This window comes from Nematolebias whitei, chromosome 16 (assembly GCF_014905685.2).
Source record: "Nematolebias whitei isolate Nwh7 chromosome 16, NemWhi1, whole genome shotgun sequence".
NCBI lineage: Eukaryota > Metazoa > Chordata > Actinopteri > Cyprinodontiformes > Rivulidae > Nematolebias > Nematolebias whitei.
Window position 1 is genome coordinate 30,748,298 of NC_056513.1, and position 21,267 is coordinate 30,769,564.

Sequence of the window (21,267 nt, forward strand, 5' to 3'; positions counted from 1 at the left end):
TATTTTCATTATTTGCACGATTGAGAACCATCACATAAGAAAACTGATTATTTTTTCTACCTGGATTATTGAGCACGCATCAGGATATTTTTTCTTGTTTTTGTTATATGACTTTTAATGACGTTTAATGACTAGTGTCAGCTTGAATCCGGTTGATTCTAAAAGATGTACAGTAGTCCCTCGCTACTTCCCGGTTCGCTTTTTGCGGACTCACTTTATCGCAGTTTTTCAAAATAAGATTGGACATGACACACGATTGGCTGATTGATGGTTGAGCCGCATAATCGGCATGGAATTTTTATTTTAAATTATTTAGCACGTCTGTGCAGCCCACACTGCAGGATAAGCTTCCTGCTGCAGCTGATCAGCTGTTCTCTGCAGAGCAGAGAACTGGGCATGGCCAAGAAGCTTGCAGGTGGCTGAGAGCAGTGGAGGCCGAGAGAGGGAAATCATGACATTCTGTACTCTTGGAGCGTTTAGAGTTTAGAAACATTGTTTAGAATGTTGCAATACTGTGGGGTTTTAAAACGCCTACTTCGCAGTTTTTCACTTATTGCAGGGTTTCAGGGTACAGATCTCCTGCAATAAACGAGGAACTCTAATGTACACCTGTTGATATTTTCTGGGTTAATATAAAAGTTTGATATGTTTAATAATAATAAATTTTATTTCAGGGCGCCTTTCAAAAACCCAAGGTCACCTTACAAAAACAAAATCAGCAATTAATAAAAAATTTGTGTTTACACAAATTACAGTTTACTTTAAAATGATAATTAAAGCGTTTGCCTGCAGTTTTAGCTCAGAGTCTCAGAAAGGATCGGTACTTTGTGGAAATGAAAACATTGATACCAGTTTATTTTGTTCATCAATTTTATCATCACTCTTATTAGTTATTTACTTTATATCACACACTGTTAAAGCTTATCTAAAACTGTAGCAGCTAAACCCCTTCAACATCAGTGTGTGAAACCGTCTAACTTCCGTTTCTCAAACCCAGCTCCAGAACCAGTCACTGACCACAAACGTACTGTCTGTTTTTACTCTGATAAGATTGCAAATGAGCGCCTGTTGTGTCAAAACATGTTACGTGTGAAGGTGTATAAATGAGACTGTATTGCTCATGATTTTAGAGAACACACAGAACTTGTAGGCTGCATGCTTGTTCGTGTGTTTTCTCCCTTCTGCAGAAGAGAAATAAACCTTGCTACATGTTTTTTAAACAAAGTTCTCAGTCTGCTAAATTTTATTGAACAACAGTTTGATAAAACTCCACACACCCAGTAATTACTTTCATTAAAATCCATCCAATGGTTCATGAGATATTCTGCTGACAGACAAATGAACGCACACCCATGGATAGTTAAAGCACAGCCTGGAAAGGTCAAGAATACAGCGAGCTTAGACGACAACACACATTTATTTTGACCTGGGAGGAATATTAGTCTCTGTTGGGCAGACTCTTGGCTCCAGCAGTGCGAACAACATGGCCTCGACAGCCCTCAAATGAGCCATGATGGGGAACAGAGCTGTATTCTGCACCGACAAGGAGGGTTTCTCTATCAAGTAAAATTCTGCTGATGGGAGGCGGGACACAACCGAGGACACCTGTTGGTGAAAAAATTTATTACACGTTTTTAATTTAGATAAAAAATTTAATTCAGTTCAAATAACCAAACACAAAAAAAGATGAGAAATGCTTACATCATTTAAATAGGCTGACGCCATGTACCTTCCTCTCAGGAAATTAGGGCAGTCTTGCTGTTGCCAGTCTAATACAGTCATCTGACGGTCCACATGAGCCCAGGCAATTTTTTTGACCCCGCAAATTATTGATACTATGGAACTGGCACTCTGGATAAACAAAGAAAAAATACTTAGCAAGGGCAAAAAACAAAACTAAGATGGAGCTTTAGGGCCACGCTAAAAAAACAAAAAAAATTACATTGCCACGCTAAGAAAAAAAAATGTAAAAGCCATAAATTACGAGAATAAAGTTGTAGTATTACGAGAATAAAGTAAAATAAAGTCAATTTTACGCGAATAAAGTCGTACCAGACTTTTTTTTTTCTAAACAGCTGTCAATTTTTTTTCTCCACGAGTCGGATGCATGACGCGACCTGTCAATCAATTCAGTAGGCGTGTCAGCAAATGACCAATCCGAAGCTAAATGAGTTGTAATATTATCCGAACTCCAACACGATAAAGCAGTTTACCGCATTTTAACTGTGGTAAAATGAAGAATGTTTGTTAAACTTTATTGTTATTGACGCTCTTACTCAAAACGTGTTCCAATACTGCCACCTACTGTTGTGTTTTTATATACTGCTCTTTCCTTTTTGTTTCCGTTTGAAAATGGCGCACAGTGACCGAAACTGTGTGGTGCAGCGCTGTTAGAAGTCTTCAATAAATACGCTAGAATAAGGCTGAAGAGACCCAGCGACTCACTTATAGGAGCGTTTAGCTTCGGATTGGTCGTATGCTGACACACCTACTGGATTGATTGACAGGTCACGTCATGGATCCAACACGTAGGAAAAAAATTTACGACAGCTGTAAAAAAAGTCTCGTACGACTTTATTCTCGTAAATGTACGACATTATTATCGTAATTTTATGGCTTTTATGGCTTTCTTAGCTTGGCAATGTAATTTTTTTTTTTTAGCATGGCCCTAAAGCTCTGTCATACAAAACAGACATGGAATTTGCTGCAGAGATAAAAACCTACAACCTACAAGCGTCAAACAAGAAGCATCGAAGGAGTAACGTAATTTGGATTTCATCACACTAATTATCTAACAAAATCGTGTTGACCAGAATATGAGCAAGTAAAACTAATAATAATAATAATAATGAATTTAATTTGTAACGCACTTTTCATTAACAAAAATCTCAAAGTGCTACAGAGTGCAACTAAAATCAATGATAAAATCAACTAAACTATGGGGCAAATAAACTTTGCAAATGAAGCAGTATTTTTTTCTTATATAAAACTAAACCCAAGACTAGACCTGTCATGATAATAAATTTTGCTGGGCGATTGTCTCAGAAATTATTGCGATAAATGATAATGTTGTTTGAAATTTGACAGTTAGTAATTATTGTCAATACATACATATATATATATATATATATATATATATATTTACATATATATACATATACATATATACATATACACATATGCATATATATACATATATACATATAAACACATATACATATATATATATATATACATATACACATACAGTGGGGAGAACAAGTATTTGATAGACTGTTGATTTTTCAGGTTTTCCCACTTGCAAAGCTTGTAGATGACTGTAATTTTTATCATAGGTACTCTTCAACTGTGAGTGATGGAATCTATAACAAAAATCCAGAAAAATACAATGCATGATTTTTAAATAATTAATTTCCATTTTATTGTGTGAAATAAGTATTTGATCTATCAACCAGTAAGAATTTTGGCTCTCACAGACATGTTAGTTCTTCTTTAAGAAGCCCTCCTGTTCTCCACTCATTACCTGTATTAACTGCACCTGTTTGGACTCGTGACCTGTATAAAAGACACCTGTCCACACACTCAATCAATCAGACTCCAGCATCTCCACAATGCCCAAGACCAGAGAGCTGTGTAAGGACATCAGGGATAAAATTGTAGACCTGCACAAGGCTGGGATGGGCTACAGGACAATAGGCAAGCAGCTTGGTGAGAAGGCAACAACAGTTGGTGCAATTATTAGAAAATGGAAGAAATACAAAATAACGGAAAATCTCCCTTGGTCTGGGGCGCCATGCAAGATCTCACCTCGTGGAGCATCATTGATCTTGAGGAAGGTGAGGAATGAGCCCAGAACTACACGGCAGGACCTGGTCAATGACCTGAATAGAGCTGGGACCACAGTCTCAAAGAAAACAATCAGTAACACTCTACGCCGTCAAGGATTAAAATCCTGCAGTGCACGCAAGGTGCCCTTCCTCAAGCCAACGAATGTCAAAGCCCGTCTGAAGTTTGCAAATGACCATCTGAATGATCCAGAGGAGGAATGGGAGAAGGTCATGTGGTCTGATGACAAAAATAGAACTTTTTGGTTTAAACTCCACTCGTCATGTTTGGAGGAAGAAGAATGATGAGTACAACCCCAAGAACACCATCCCAACCGTGAAGCATGGCGGTGGAAACATCATTTTTTGGGGATGCTTTTCTGCAAAGGGGCCAGGACGACTGCACCATATTGTGGGAAGGATGGATGGGGCCATGTATCGTGAGATTTTGGCCACCAACCTCCTTCCCTCAGTAAGAGCACTGAAGATGGGTCGTGGCTGGGTCTTCCAGCATGATAACGACCCAAAAAAACAAAGCCAGGGCAACTAAAGAGTGGCTCCGTAGTAAACATCTTAAGGTCCTGGAGTGGCCTTGCCAGTCTCCAGACCTGAATCCCATAAAAAATCTTTGGAGGGAGCTTAAAGTCCGTGTGGCCCAGCGACAGCCCCGAAACCTGAAGGCTCTGGAGGAGATCTGTACGGAGGAGTGGGCCAAAATCCCTGCTGCAGTGTGTGCAAACCTGGTCAAGAACTACAGGAAACGTCTGATCTCTGTAATTGCAAACAAAGGTTTCTGTACCAAATATTAAGTTTCATTTTTCTGGTGTATCAAATACTTATTTCACACAATAAAATGGAAATTAATTAATTAAAAATCATACATTGTATTTTTCTGGATTTTTGTTTTAGATTCCATCACTCACAGTTGAAGAGTACCTATGATAAAAAGTACACTCATCTACAAGCTTTGCAAGTGGGAAAACCTGAAAAAAACAGTTTATCAAACACTTGTTCTCCCCACTGTACATATACATGCATATACATATACATACACATATACATGCATATACATATACATACATATACATACATATACATACATATACATATATACATGTAGTGAACTAGGCCTCCGATCAAAACCTGCCTCTGAAGACCTTCATGGGACAGGAACTGTTATTTCATTGATTTGAATCCAGAAATACAAATTAGCTCATCCAGAGACTTTCTAATTGTATCCTGAACTAATCAATTGAAAGAACACTCTCTTTTTTATATTATCATTACTATTTTACAATATCTTGATAATCAAAAGTGTGTTTAGTTCATACCATTTTTAAATGTTGAAGTGAACCACTCATTTTAAATCAACTGTGAAACAGTATTAATGATTTTTTTAATCCTCATTCAAAGTAGAAATCAAGTTAAATGTCTATTTTACAAAGTAATTATGCATTTTTGATCTTCTGTCTGAAATGAGAAGGAGTGATGTCGGTCAAAAGTCGGAGACAGTCAAGAAACAAGTTGTTGGAACAAGCTGTCGTGTTTTTAAAGCTCTCAGACAGTAAATAAGAAAACTGGCACCTGTAAGTCTGTCATTTCTCCAAAATATTTTCTCGTCTGTAACTAACCGTTCTCAAAACATTCCGCTGTTTTCTTGACTTGTAATGACCGTCTGACGTCATTAAAACCACACCCCTGTTGGTTCCTTCAACCAATCAGGACTTCCTAAAAGTGACCGGAAGCAGAACTCTTTAAAAGTTCCATTAGTTCCGTGAGTTCAGTTAGTTCTGTTAGTTCTGTTGGTTCTTCTGGAGTTCCTCGGAGTCTTTTCTGAGTTTTTCTCAGACTCAGTCTTCTGAGTCGAGTTGGGATTATGGAGCCTTCCACATCTGAGTGGAACCTCTGACGGACTCACAGCTTGCTGTATATCCACCCGGGAGATGAGCGTGCTGTTGAACGGAGTACCGTCACTACTTCGGACGATTCTCAGCCATCCTAAGGAGACGCTGAAAGGTAGCATTGAAATGGAACTCCGTACCGGAGGTGACCTATCTTCTGCAAAGGTAACGAGTCACTTCACTACCTAGTGTACCGGGGCTGAGCTGGGGTCAGATGAAGGGTGCCATTCCTCGTCAACACGCTTTCTTCCTCCCCATTTTCTCTCCATTTAAACTCCTTCACTTCCCATCTTTAAACTTCTATCTTGCCAGTAATTAATCCAGATGCCTTCAGAAATGTCCTTTGTTTTTATTAAGTAAAACGTGCCGTTTTATTAATCAGAGCCAGATCAGTCTAATGAAGTGTACAATGTTTTGATGATAAATTTTGATTCTGTTAATAAATGACCACATTTATTTTGATGGGTCAAAGAAAATTAACATCTCATGTCACTGATTAAACCATCCACGCACAGTACCCTGTCACATATCTGTCAAGTAGCTTGAAAAAGAGAGAACCCTTTATTAAAATATGACTGTAGTGGAGCTCTGAAGCTAACCAAGCTAATCGAACCTTGCAGCTCACTACATACATATACATACATATACAAACATACACATATATACACATATATACATATATACATATACATATATACGGGTCCTTCTCAAAAAATTAGCATATTGTGATAAAGGTCATTATTTTCCATAATGTAATGATAAAAATGAAACTTTCATATATTTCAGATTCATTGCACACCAACTGAAATATTTCAGGTCTTTAATTGTTTTAATACTGATGATTATGGCATACAGCTCATGAAAACCCAAAATGCCTGTCCCAAAAAAATAGCATATTTCATCCCACCAATGAAAGACAAGTGTTTTTAATACAAAAAACGCCAACCTTCAAATGATCATGTTCAGTTATGCACTCAATAGTTGGTCGGGAATCCTTTTGCATGAATGACTGCTTCAATGCGGCGTGGCATAGAGGCAATCAGCCTGTGGCACTGCTGAGGTGTTATGGAGGCCCAGGATGCTTTGATAGCGGCCTTAAGCTCATCCAGAGTGTTGGGTCTTGCGTCTCTCAACTTTCTCTTCACAATATCCCACAGGTTCTCTATGGGGTTCAGGTCAGGAGAGTTGGCAGGCCAAATGAGCACAGAAATACCATGGTCAGTAAACCATTTACTAGTGGTTTTGGCACTGTGAGCAGATGCTAGGTCATGCTGAAAAATGAAATCTTCATCTCAATAAAGCTTTTCAGCAGATGGAAGCATGAAATGCTCCAAAATATCCTGATAGCTAGCTGCATTGACCCTGCCCTTGATAAAACACAGTGGACCAACATCAGCAGCTGACATGGCACACCAGACCATCACTGACTGTGGGTGCTTCACACTGGACTTCTGGCATTTTGGCATTTCCTTCTCCCCAGTCTTCCTCCAGACTCTGGCACCTTGATTTCCGAATGACATGCAAAATTTGCTTTCATCCGAAAAAAGTACTTTGGACCACTGAGCAACAGTCCAGTGCTGCTTCTCTGTAGCCCAGGTCAGGCGCTTCTGCTGCTGTTTCTGGTTCAAAAGTGGCTTGACCTGGGGAATGCGGCACCTGTAGCCCATTTCCTGCACACGCCTGTGCACGGTGGCTCTGGATGTTTCTACTCAAGACTCCTGCACACGCCTGTGCACGGTGGCTCTGGATGTTTCTACTCCAGACTCGGTCCACTGCTTCCGCAGGTCCCCCAAGGTCTGGAATCGGCCCTTCTCCACAATCCTCCTCAGGGTCCGGTCACCGCTTCTCGTTGTGCAGCGTTTTCTGCCACACTTTTCCCTTCCCACAGACTTCCCACTGAGGTGCCTTGATACAGCACTCTGGGAACAGCCTATTCGTTCAGCAATTTCTTTCTGTGTCTTACCCTCTTGCTTGAGGGTGTCAATGATGGCCTTCTGGACAGCAGTCAGATCGGCAGTCTTACCCATGATTGCGGTTTTGAGTAATGAACAAGGCTGGTAGTTTTTAAAACCTTAGGAATCTTTTGCATGTGTTTAGAGTTACGTCGTTGATTCAGACGGTTAGGTCAATAGCTTGTTTAGAGAACCTTTTCATGATATGCTAATTTTTTGGGACAGGCATTTTGGGTTTTCATGAGCTGTATGCCATAATCACCAGTATTAAAACAATTAAAGACCTGAAATAATTCAGTTGGTGTGCAATGAATCTGTAATATATGAAAGTTTCATTTTCATCATTACATTATGGAAAATAATGACCTTTATAACAATATGCTAATTTTTTGAGAAGGACCTGTATATATATACACATACACATATACACATACACATATACATATATATATATATATATATATACACATACACATATACATATATATATATATATATACACATACACATATACATATATATATATACACATACACATATATATATACACATACACATATACATACTGTCAATAAACCAGGTGTCTGTAGTGATGATGCATGACAGACGACCAGCTTTAATAAAAGGTGAAGCCTGATCGAAGTTCTCCTCAGCAGCTGAGTACAGAAGGACTGAACTCCTGCTTTAAATCCAGCTAAAAATGATAATGTGTAACCAAAAGTGTTTTACTGTTTTGATAATGTGTAACCACAGTTGTTTTACTGTTTTACTAATAATCAACAAATAATCAATTAATGGAAGTATTAATCTTTAAGAAATTGTATAATCTTTTGTATGATTGTGTGATTTACTTTTACTTTGTGAAATGGTAAAGTTAAAGAGGCCTCATGTAACAGAGAACATGTCTGAACAGGCCCACCTGGGACAAGCCTGGGCCTGCCTCGAGCAATAGAGGAAAACAAGAAGTCATAGAGTTCAAACACAGCTCATCTCATGATGACGCATCTTTGAGCAAAACAAGTTCTGGAAAGTACCAGAGAACTAGTCTAAACCGGTTGAGGTGCAAAACAGCAGAGAAGTTACTGGAAAAGAAATGATGTAATTTTCCAAAACCCCTCCTTAAGAGGAGGAGGGAAAAAGAAGTCTTTAAATACAGACTGAACAGAATAAACTTGGTCAATGCAGAGTCGAAGGCTGAGTTGAAGAGCTGAGCAGAAGGTACTACGGCAGAGAGCAGCTAGAGGATCAGAGACGCCTGAAAGAAGTTGGATTATATCGGTTTGGGACAAGGCTGGGGATCTACTTCTTTTTCTACTGAAATGGGATTGGAATAGGTCTCCACTTGCAACAACAGACTGAAGAAGGATCCTACTTCTAAAAAGCTTGACCCGGGCTCGTCCAAAAAACTCTGAATTCTCCAATTTGGCATAGATTGCTCCTGTCCTTGGGTAAGGCCCGTATCTCCCTCCTGGAGAGTGGGAAATATGCCGTTTACTGACATAAAGATTCTCTGAGAGACACTTCAGAATCATGGTAAGCGGACTACCCTGTCCTTCTGGTCTAAATAAATTAATTCATCAAATTAGAAATTTAGTGTACAGGACAAATTCAAGAATATTAAATTGGGTATTATTAGGATTTGCTCGAAGGTGCTTCTGGTTCATGAGGGAGTTGAGGGAGAACATCTTTTGGCTTGATTTGTGAAAGGTCTATGTGAAGGCAGAATCTATAAATCCTCAAGGGCTCTTGAGTTTTAGATTTCATCGGATAATAATCATCGCCTCACTTAGGGAAGAAAGTTTATCCTATGTACTTATGAAATTTAATCATTATAAAATTGTGCCTGATGCTGTATTCCCTGCTAAAACTATTTGATTAAAGCAACGCAAAATGAATAATTTTGGACTATTATTTCACCCTTAATGAACAAAAACATGGTAATGCTTGGTTCACTTAACAACAAATAAAGGAGGTTTTGACAGGTTTATTAGCTACAGAGTGACAACATCCTTGTGCCCATTTCCAGGGCCCTAAAAATTACCAGAACAGTTAACAATTGCAACGCAAAAGTGAGAGGTGAGCGGCCACAACACGAGTTTCTCTGGACCAGAAGATCCATTCCCTGCTGCTTGGAGGTTCGAGGTAACAGAGTGAGATTAGGGTGTGACTCACGGATTTAAGGTCGTTAATATTCTGGATGAATCACCTCGCCGCAGCCTTAATGAGGCTACTTTAGACAGCTACAGGTAAAACCACGGCGCTGAAGTAAGCTTCCGGACCCCTTGGAGGAGAGGCTGCAAGCAAAGGTGCTTATCGCTACTTCCAGTGGTTACCTTTGCTTATTGTAAAGCAGACATGGCACCCCAGATGGGACCCACACGGTCCCAGAAGTGAAGACGCGCTACAGAGGACTGATAGGCGTCGATAGAGCAGCTTTAGACAGTAAGGAGCTGTTGGTGACTGGGAGACCCCCCAGTTAGTACCCCCAATAGATCACTAGAGGCTAGTGAGGAGGGGTAGAAGGCTTACGAGGGTTACTGACCATAATCCAGAATCGTAGGTAAGCAGCTAGTCTGTCCTAGTCCAAAACGTTAGGATAAAGTCTGGAGACTTTGAGGACCGACAAACTTGACCCGACAAGAAAAGACATAACGATGGCCTCAGGAGAGGCATCTACGAGTGTAGAGCCAGACAAACCCGAGCCGGCTCAGGTGAGCCAAGAAGAACAGAAGCCAGTAGAAGGAAAGACAGATGGCCAAAAGATAATGGTACAAAGTACAGGAGGAAAACCAGTAGGAGTAACCAAGGTGGAAATCATCCTATATGGGAAAGGGTATCATACCTGGAATCCAGCAGTGAGGGAAGTACTAAGAGAATGCAATCCCGGGATATGTGAAAAAATCCTGGAGGAAGGACTGAAAAGATTTACAGAAGAAAAAGGAATGTATTGCTGTACGAAAGCCCGGGGGGGAGCCCAAACAGTAGTAGTAAAAGCCCAGGCGAAGCCAAATCAAAAAAGGAAGTCAAAAGATGGTTGCAATGGTGGGTGCAACAGATAGAGGCACGAAGAGACAGGACAATAGTAGCAGTAATTAGCCCCTCAATCGAGTTAGACCCCATAGTAAAAATGATATCCAAAGTGACAGGATTAGACGGGTACCTTACAAACCCTCTATGTAGGGCAACAGCAAAATATAAAGAGTGTGAAGAAGAATTAGCAAGAATGAGGGAATATAGAAAAGAGAAAAAATTAGAGATGAATCCAAAAAGTGAGCACAGCTCCGTTGCACAAATCCCCGAAGCGTCGGAGAGTGAAGAAGACCAAAGCGAACCAGAGGACGTGGTTTTAAAGAATATACCCCCCCTCAATATTAAAAGGGAAGGAGAAAACCCAGGAGGCACGAGGCTAAAGCAGGGAGTTTACCCTCCAGCCTCTCATCACCCCCCCACGTTCGTGAGCTCCACTCCAAACCTGTGTGCGTACAGAGAAACTCCCAAATACCATTCTGATACAGACGAGGAAGCCAGAGCAGAGCAACTGAGATTATTAGCAAGTATGATCAAAAGAGAAAACGAACCTGAAGAAAGTAATAATGAGAGCACAGGGTGTAAGGACTATCTTAAACAGGTTGACAAGAACTTAGATCTGCTTGCCCAAAGTATAGTGGAAAGGATGGGGAGACTCGAAACCACTGAGACTGGGTGGGCAGAACGGGGGTTACGAGGAATGCGAAAACAGGAGCATACAGAACCGCTAAGAAACCAGCCGGTTAAACAAGAAAATCCTAAAAAGAACCCCTCAGGAGAAACCCCAAAAATTTACAGGAAAAAGAAGGCTAAAGAAAAACACCTAAAGCCAGAACCTGAGTCATATTCCAGTCAAGAGGAAGGGGAAAAAGAAAATTTTCAAAAGGAACCAAAAACGAAAATCAGGCAAACAGCAGGGCTCAAACAGGTTCTAGAACCACTCCCTAAAGAGACTCAATGTGTGAAGTTTCAAAATGGTACCCGAGTATACCAAGTGATAGGGACACCATGGTCTATAGAGGCAGATGCGTTACTGGTGTTTACAAATCATAAGTACAAAATCCATAACTCAACCTACAGAAAAGCTTTAAAGAAAGTAGCCGGTAGGGAGTACCAAGTTGAAATAAAACAACTCACCGGTGGACCACATAGCGAAGAGCCAAAAACAAGAATGACCAGTGGAGCTGATGCTCCGTACTATGCGATAATACACATCCCAATTCGAAGCTATAAAGAAGCAACCGATGAGACCAGGTATCTCAAGGAAATGTTAGAAGCTCTGCAGAAAGGAGTGTTCCGAGCCATAGAGTTCGGCTTCAGGCGCATAGTGATAGGAATAGATGGGCTCCGGTCCCATCATTTGCAGTGGGAAACGGCTGAGAGAATAGCGGTCAATTCAATGACGTACCTGGCCAAAGACATGCCAGCGGAAGCCCACTTAAAAGAAATGATTATAGTGACCCCCACTCATCTAGATGAAGATCGGAAATCCAGGGTTGTGGCCGCAATAACAAAACAAGAAGAAAAACCAATCAAAGAATCCCTAAAGTTAGGAAGAGAAGACACAGAAAAATCATCGACACCGGGATCATCACCGGGAGCCAAGAAAAGTGAAGACCCATTAAGGATCAGTCCCCAGGGGTCGAAAATGTCCCTGACCTCACCCTCAGAAAATGACCTGATAAGTTCAACCACAAGACGACGCAGAAGCGGAGCAGACTCACGAGAAGGACAGCCAAAAAGAGAAACATTCACAAAAATACAACCCCTAAACATAGAGAGTGAGGAGGATGACGACGAGAGCTCTCAGGAAGAACCAGATGCAGACCCGAGTCAGGAAGAAACCGATGACGAAGGTAGTGCCAGTCTAGAATCAATAGCAGGCCAATACGACGGTCCAGTTAAGCCATTAAGAATAGGACAAAGAAAAGGACAAAAGAAGGGAGTAGAAATACTGGACGTACATAGAGTATCAGAAAGGTTAGCCAGGGACTTGAGTTGGGGCCCGGTGCAGGCGAGTGATGGGCGTCGAACTTACATCCCTGAAGCTGGCCAAAATCACTATGACATTCCACCAGTATGGGCAGACAGGTCAGAAGAGACAGTGGAACTGACTGTTAAAGCTACTTTGGGAGAGTGGGCCAACATTTTAATGATGCCCTCATACCCCACCTTAGCTGCCCACAAACCCTTAACTAGTAAATTTAGGACCGCGTACCTAGGAATTGTACATGATGTGATGCTAAGAAGAATGAAAAAGACGGCCTACAAGTATGCCCAAGAAACAGAGAAGAAATTGCGAGATGAAATATCGGCCGATGAGGAAGATGATACATACCCGGCCGAGACAAGCCCACCGTATCAAATGCCTGAATCAACCCATGAGCCCAGGCAGGCTAGACAAAACCAAGCCCCAGGCCCAGAAACTGACAGTTATCGTGAGTACAAAAAGCTGAAAACCTTGGTGAGAGAAAAACAACCCCAGGAGACCACCGAAGAATACATCAAAGATGTGTGGCCCATGGTAGTTAGCTCCACTGAGTGTGATGCAGCAAAAAAGTTGTGGCTAGGTAATGTCACCACAAACCCAATGAGTAAAGGGGAATCGGCTCAAAGCCAGTATGAGAAACTAGTCCTAGAAGACATGGACGACGAAGACTCTCACATTCAGCGGGCGAGGATGCGCATGGATCAAGGCCAACGCCTCACCCCAGTTTGGTATCAACTTAAACAAGTAATTCCCCCTAAAAGGTATGTTAAAGCTTTAAGGATCATATCCAAGGGAAGAAGGGGAGAGCTCACCTTTGCCAGAATGCCTCATGAAACTAATGACGCCCAGATAGACCAGGCAGTAAAATCATATGACCTAGAACAGCTGTTCTGGGAAGAAAAGAAGAAAAGTGAGAGCAGGCAAAACCAAAAACCACCAAAGCCGACACAAAAGGCCCCTCAACAGCCACAATACAGAGAACAGTTCCCGAGACAGCAAGGGACACAGTACAGGGAGAGACCACCAAGGCAGTCAGAGCCACAATATAGGGACCAACAACCAAAACGATTTTCAGCTCCAGCTTCAAACTCCACACCACAGAAAGGAGGTAAATACCTACCCCCGGAAGAATATGCAAAACTGACCCCAGAAGAAAAAAGAGCCCTCCATGAATCCCGTGAGAAAGGGAGTGGAGGGCCAGCTAAATAATGGCAGATAGGTTGCGGGTCACTCTGGAAGATGCCTATTGGGAGGGGGACGAAATCTACACTAAAGTAGAGGGAGAACCTTACCTAATAGATTCCGGAGCTGAGGTGTCTATGACCCGCAGAAACCTAAAAACAGTAGGACATCTCACAGTTCAGTTAGCAAACGGAAAAATTGAAACAATGCCTTACGGGTTATGGCAAGGAATTGTGTGGATAAAAGGGCCTTATAACCTTATGACAATTACAGATCTGAAAGAACTAAAGAAACCAAAAAAGAACCGAAGAGCCTTAAACAGAAGGTTAGAGAAGTTAAAATCTAGACTAGTAAAAATAGGGTTCACACACAAACAAGGTGAGTCTGAAGACTGGTATAAACCTGTAAATATCCCTGAAGTGACAAAGCAAAAAATAGATGAGAGTGACTTCTCCCCGGCTGGGAAAGAGAAGTTAAAACAAATACTAGAGAAAGCCTCAATAGCCAGATTTAAAAATGATTGTGGAGACCTAGGCCCAAAGTTTGTACATATAATCGAAGGAGGAGTTCACCCGCCTGTGAGACAATATCCTCTAAATCCCGGAGCAGTTGAAGAAATGAACAAAATTGTGAAAGAATTAGGAGCGTTAGGAATTATTAGAGAAGAAACAAACCCCATAACTAATAGCCCAATCCAGGCAGTCAAGAAACCCGAATCAGCAGGAGGAGGGTGGCGACCAGTAATTAACTTTAAAGCCCTTAACAGACGAACAGTAGCCAACAGAGCGAGCCTAATTAACCCGCAGGGCACCCTAAAAACTCTACAAGTGAAGAAGTACAAATCTTGCATCGATTTAGCAAATGGATTTTTCTCTCTTAGGCTGGCAAAACAATCACAGGGAAAGACAGCTTTTACCCACCAGGGAAAAAGTTATGTTTGGCAGCGGCTACCACAGGGATATAAAAACTCTCCTAATGTATTTCAGTCGGTCGTGATGGACGTGCTCAAAGACTTAGGCGCCACAATTTACATCAACGATGTGTTTATCGCAGATGACACGGAGGAAGAGCACCTGGAGAGGTTAGCTAAAGTGGTGCAGCGAGTCACAGAGGCAGGATTGAAACTGAATTTGAAAAAATGCCAGCTTGGACAGTTCCAAGTTAATTACTTAGGGTTTCAAGTGACAGCAGACCTAGGACTCTCAGAAGGATATAGGGAAAAACTCGAGCAAATTCGGCCTCCTGAGTCAGAGAACGACTTACAGAAGATCTTAGGGCTGTGTAATTATGTGAGAGATCATGTCCCTAACTATCAGAGATATGCCAAACCACTGTATGCCTGCCTAAAGAAAAAAGAAAATGACAGTCAATCGAACAGTAAGAAGTTGTGAATCTGGACAGCAGAAAATCAACGGGACTTAGAAGAACTTAGGAAAAAGATTCAAGAAGCAGTAAGGCTAGAACCAAGAAGCCTAATGACAAAACTCATAGCTGAAGTCAGCTGCGACAGTGATGATGCCATGATAGCCGTAAAGAACGAAAACGGTGGATTAGTTACTCTATGGAGTTACACCTTGACCTCAGTAGAGAAAAAGTTTCCTCAGGAAGAAAAAGAGCTAGCAGTGCTTGCTAGATACTGGGGGACATTAAAAGATTTGGCCCAGGGGCAGCCTATTAGAGTAGTGACACAAAGCCAAGTGCACAAGTATCTCAGAAAAGGGACAATAGAAAGTACCAAAGCTACTAACACAAGGTGGGGTAGATGGGAAGATATTCTATTAGACCCCGATTTGGAGATAGGCCCTGCACAGCCAGTGAGTAAAAAAGCAGCCAAAGAAGTGCCCGAAGAACCGAAGCAGCACGACTGGACTCTCTACACGGATGGATCCAAAAAAGGGTCAGATCAGGTAGCACACTGGGGATTTATCCTCAAATATCAGGGGAACGAGTGCTGCCGTAGAAGGGGGAGAGTTCAGGGTAGTGCACAAACAGGAGAAGTTACGGCAGTACTCGAAGGACTGCTAGAACTAACTCACAAGAAGATAAGAACAGCTAAAGTAGTGACAGACAGCCACTATTGTGCACAAGCTCTAAATGAGGATCTAGCCATCTGGGAAGAAAATGGATTTGAAAGTGCGAAGGGCAAAGTGGTAGCTCACCATGACTTGTGGAAGAAAATAGCTGAGATCAGGCTAAATCTGAAGTTAGAAGTAGAGCACCAGAAAGCCCACACTAGAGAAGGAAAATACTGGCAAGGCAACGAAGAAGTTGACCGCTATGTACAGCAGAGAAAAATAGTCTTTGTCGGGATCGAGGAATGGGACAGAACCTCCAAAGGTCGGAGAGTCCCAGAGAAGTACGTGGAGCAGGTTGTACGGGGCGTGCATGAGGGTCTAGGTCATGCAGGCGTACAACCCACACGTAAGGAGTTGGAGTGTCAGGAGCTCAGGATCCCGTTGAAACAGGTCCGCAAGGTATTGCAAAACTGTGATGTATGTGGTCAATACAACGCAGGAAGGCGAGGGCACCGAGTGGATGGACAGACCATCAAGAGTACCACACCATGGGGTTCAGTATGCATGGATGTAGCTGGACCTATGGGAGTTACAGGCAAGAAGGGAGAGAAATACCTTCTAGTGCTGGTAGACTCGATGTCGGGGTACGTGGTGGTGAAACCAGCTAGAAAAGCTAATGGCAACAGTGTTGTTAGTATGCTGGAACAAGTCTGTGGGTCGTTAGGAGTTCCAAAAGAGTTGAGAACCGATAATGGGACACACTTCCGCAATGCACAGGTGGATCACTGGTGTCAGACTTTTGGGGTCATGCGCGTTTATTCGCCTCCTTACACACCTCAAGCCAATGGAGTAGCAGAAAGAACCATAGGTTTAGTCAAAAATTGGATAGCTAAAAATGCTAATACTAAAGAATGGAGTACTAAAACTGTGGAGATAGGTCAGGCCTTGAATGACAGGAGAAGAGCCGGTAGACCCTCCCCCTCAGAAGAGCTCAACCAACGACGGTTTAGCACGCCTGAAGTTGGGCGGAGCTCTGAAGATAAAGAGGAACAGTCAGACTCTGAGGCCCCATTCAAGGTAGGACAGAAGGTGTGGGTCAGAGCACAGGATCACCCATCAGCAGTTGCAGTGAAGCCCAAATATAACACCACAGACAGAGTGAGAAAAGTGTTAGATAAAAACACAGTTGAGCTAGAGAAGAAAGGGATCCAAGGAATAGAACAACTGAAGCCAGTTCCTAGCTAGTTGAAACCAGAAACCAGAGTATGGCCACAGAACCAAGCACCATGCTCCCCTATATTAGACTGGCCACTATATGCGGGGGAGTGATACTAAGAAGAACAGTCTCAGGGCTTTGGACGGGTAGGGCCTTGAGCACATTGGAATATGCAAAGAAAGGATACCTGTCAAAAGAAGGAGAAATCTTCAGGTGGAGCTTGCAAGAGAACAATTGTACGCTCTGCCTGAAACCAAGTGGATTACCTCTTCTCTGGGAAGGACCAGGGACGGAGAAGCCCATCAAGCCTAAAACAAACAAGATGGACACACGTCAGCTGCAGATAAAACCTGTAAAGGTAATGGACGCATTCATTTGTGGAGAATGCAGGATTACCACATTACCTCGAGCAACTATCATCACACAATGGGACATAAGCGGCAAAGGCCCACAAGACTGTGCATGCGAGTGGGATGGCACCGAAGTAAAATACTGTTCAGCCTGTGATACACAGATGGAGGAAGGCCAACTGCTGCACTCTGAGAGGGCAATGGGCTGGCAAGTAAGGAGGTATCACAGTCCCCTCAAATCTTTCAGAGCTCAACTTGATGAAGATGAAACCAGGACCTCGGAAGGATCCCTGACCGAACAGCAGTACGACCAAGAACTCATCTACAGCTCTCTAAAAGTAACACCTTCAGCCCCACTACTATATCCAGAACTAGGGGAACTAGATGAAAGAAAAGAGAAGCAGCAGCACAGGAAAAAGTTAAATCCCGGAGAATTGCTCGAGCAGGCTGTACAACGAGCCTGGCCTTATGATTCTTCGAGGGGTAAGAAAAGGAATGCCCCCCTCGGTACTCAGCAGTTTCCCTTAGTTTTTAGAGTACTTCGAAACCAAACAAGCGCAGGGAGCAAAAAAGGGGAGGCAGGTATGTTACCTGACGAAGAAACCGGCGAGGCTGGACAGAGAGGCTGGACAGGGCCCTGGGAATTAACAACATGGGCTCAGTTGATTACGGAGGTAATCATGAACCAAGAAGTCCCCCTGGTGCCCCTGCCAGACGTTCCCCGAGAGACCGGAACTAGACATAATAACTTGTACTATTATACTACCAGTCTGGATGGATGGGCCAGGCATGAAGCTAAACCCATGCAGAAAACAGTTGAATTCTTAGTAACCCCTGAAGCTTGGGAGAGGAAAGGAGTGCTTCAGATCCCCGGAACTGCTGCACAGAGGGCAGGAACGCCCACGAAGCCCGACTCCACCCAGAGGGTTAAAGTTTCCGTGCAGATGGTCATTGCACCATACCAGGGAGTGTACTCGGTGGGAGCTGCAGTACACCCGATCCATGAAGAAGGAACGTGCCTGGTGGGAGCCACAGCCCACCCAATTAAGGAATACAAAAACTGCTCGGAGGAGCCGGTAGCAAACAGAACTGAAAAGAAAGGACTGAAAAGTTGGGCCAAAAAAGCGTTCCAAGGGAAATGGAGGCATGCGGACAAGAAAGCGCGCAAGTAGGAAATAAACAAGGGGTCGCTGGACTCATCGCTGGGAGCAAGAAAAGAAAAGGTAAAGAACCTCTAAGAAAAACAATAAAAAGCCCAAGCCACATCTGGAGAAAAATAGGGCACGTAAAACAAGTCAGGCCTATTGAAACATGTCGTGTTAAAACCAGTGCAATAGCAGCCTTACCAACATGGAAATATAAAGTAAATGCCTTTAATACTCAGAGTAGCCATACAACTGAAGAAGAAGTGCAGAATATGTTGTTTCAAGCACCCGGAACTGAGATATATAAACCGGCCCTGCTTGTAAGAGGCCAAGTGGTGGAATTAGACAGACCAAAGAAGGACTTTTCAAACTTCCTGGCAAAAACAAAAAATTATTATAATTCACATCTGCAAACATTTAGAGAAGCAGATCTCACTAGAGCTAGCCACAGAGTCCCTGGCCTAACCCTGTTAAGTGATAACTTAAAATTCCCATATAACCCTAGTCCGATGGGAACACCATGGATCTTTAATATGGTCCAAATGGAAATAAAGAATAAATCAGTTACACTCAAGTGGGGCCCAAACTATGAAGAACCTCACCAAACAGAATACTGCGAGATCTCGCTGGGAGGACTGATAATCTGGGCTACGAGCCCAACGCTGAGAACAAAAATCAACAAGAGAATAGCGGAACCAGAACGAGTGGTGATTGAAAATACCCAGTTACCCCTGAAAATGTTGTATGATCAAGTCCAAACTCCACTTGACAGGTGGGGTTCACAACCCACACGAGCGGCTAACCGAATAAAAGTATCTTACAGAGGACACCCGCTGATCAGCCTGACAACAGCGCTGACAGAGATGGGAGAAGCCTACGACCAGCATAAGGCCGCAAGAGAGGAGCTGGTGGAGCGAGTTATGGGAGAAGCAATGGAGAGATATGGTGATTGGGATGAAATGATTAGCTATCTTGGCGATCAGCTTGAGCCAACGGAGGGACCCCTAGGAGAACCCTCTGAGTGGTCAGTCAGGCAATGGAAGTGGGTGTGGCGAGGATTAAGACCGGACTTACACCACCCCTCACCGCTCAGTGTAGAACTTTATAAAGGGCGAGTAACGAATAGAGATCACAGAGGACCTGGACCCGAGCAGCCCACGCATCCGATCTACCAGAAGACAAGATACCCTAAGCGAGCATGTCTAATCGCACCTTCACCAGGGGCCCCGTACGTGAGGAAGATATTATAAACTCAAAACGCCTTAGCGCTGGAGTAGCCAACATTTTGATCCAGTGCAAACAAACTGGCTCGAAGATACCAGCCTTAGAAACTACGAATGGCATAGTATGGCTCGACAAACCAGAGTTCAACCTCCCCAATTATGATAACCACTCGACAGACTATTTCTACTCAAACCGCCAGTATAAAAGAAGGCCTCCTCTGGAGGTCCCCCAAAAGGAACAGTATTCAGAGGAAATACATCTCCCCAGAATAACCGTAGGGTCATATCCCCAGCCTTGTCCACCAACATCCCCATGGATATTCAACGTGGTATACCTAACCCTATGGGGAAAAGAAATGAAGTTCAGATGGGGACCTAATTACCACGAACCGTATCAAAGCCGCTTTTTCGAAGTATCGATAGGAGGCATAATAATCTGGAGCACAAGCCCACAAATGGTGGAAGCCATAACCAGAAGAATGGAAAACCCAAATCGGTACGTAATTGAAAATCAACACCTGCCTATAAGAATTGAAAGACAGCGAATGCTTGAGTCGGGTTGCATACTCTGGCCTTGGACAGAAGGTGGTTATGCAGTACGAGTCCTATATCAAGAAAGCCTCTTAATAATGCAAATAGAAACATTAGCGAATGTGTACAGGCCAGACTCCCCTATGGACATGGAACATGGCCCAGTCATGACTCCATATCTACCCAAACGCAAAATCAAATGTTGGCAGGTAAGACAATGGAAATGGGTGTGGAAAGGACTACAACCAGGGCTGCCACACCCTTCTCCTATATACCTGGAACTCCTTAAAGGACGAGTAACGACAGCCCGCCGACACTCAGAGCCGAGACATCGAGGACGAAGGAGCAAGGGCCCCTCTCGAAATGATTCACATGAGAAACAGAAACTCCAACAGTGATGATCCAAGTAGCGATGAAAGCGATGATGAAGCGACCCCAAACCGACCTATGGACCGTCAAAGGATTACGATTTTGGATAAAGCAACTTGCCTGCGAACCCTGCTGCGGGGACTCGTAGTGTTAATAGGCTTAGCAATGTTGTTGGTTATCTTATACCAAGCCGGAGTCAGACCCTGGAGCCTGACACATGTGGCAGTTGCCCATGGAAAATCAAAATATGCAGACATGAACTGTTGGGATATCGCTACACAGAATATTTCCTTGCCATGGAATCCGGCAAAGAACACCCAGAACCAAATAGCAGCTTGGAATAAAGTAAAGAAAGAGGGTCATCAGGCCTGGATGAACTGACTGAAAGTCACGGCAGGATGGAGTGCGGCTTTAATGGCCGGAAACCTAACAGTAGCAGACCATTCCACCGAACCAGAATCTGACGGACCCAATTGGGTCGTCACAAATCTAATAATACTACCAGAGAAAAGAGTCATCGGAATAGCAATTTTGAAAGATCA

General features: G+C 42.9%; 1 protein-coding gene across 1 annotated transcript in view; it reads right to left on the reverse strand.

The window, feature by feature from the left end:
• The window catches only part of tefm (transcription elongation factor, mitochondrial), a 47,620-nt gene that overhangs the window by 1,060 nt on the left and 25,293 nt on the right, over positions 1-21,267 (reverse strand). Inside the window, exons 3-4 of the mRNA XM_037690574.1 lie at positions 1,702-1,851; positions 1,427-1,605 (exon numbers count right to left, since the gene is read on the reverse strand). Coding sequence (XP_037546502.1) covers positions 1,427-1,605; positions 1,702-1,851 — 329 coding nt within the window. The remainder of the gene's footprint in view (positions 1-1,426; positions 1,606-1,701; positions 1,852-21,267) is intronic.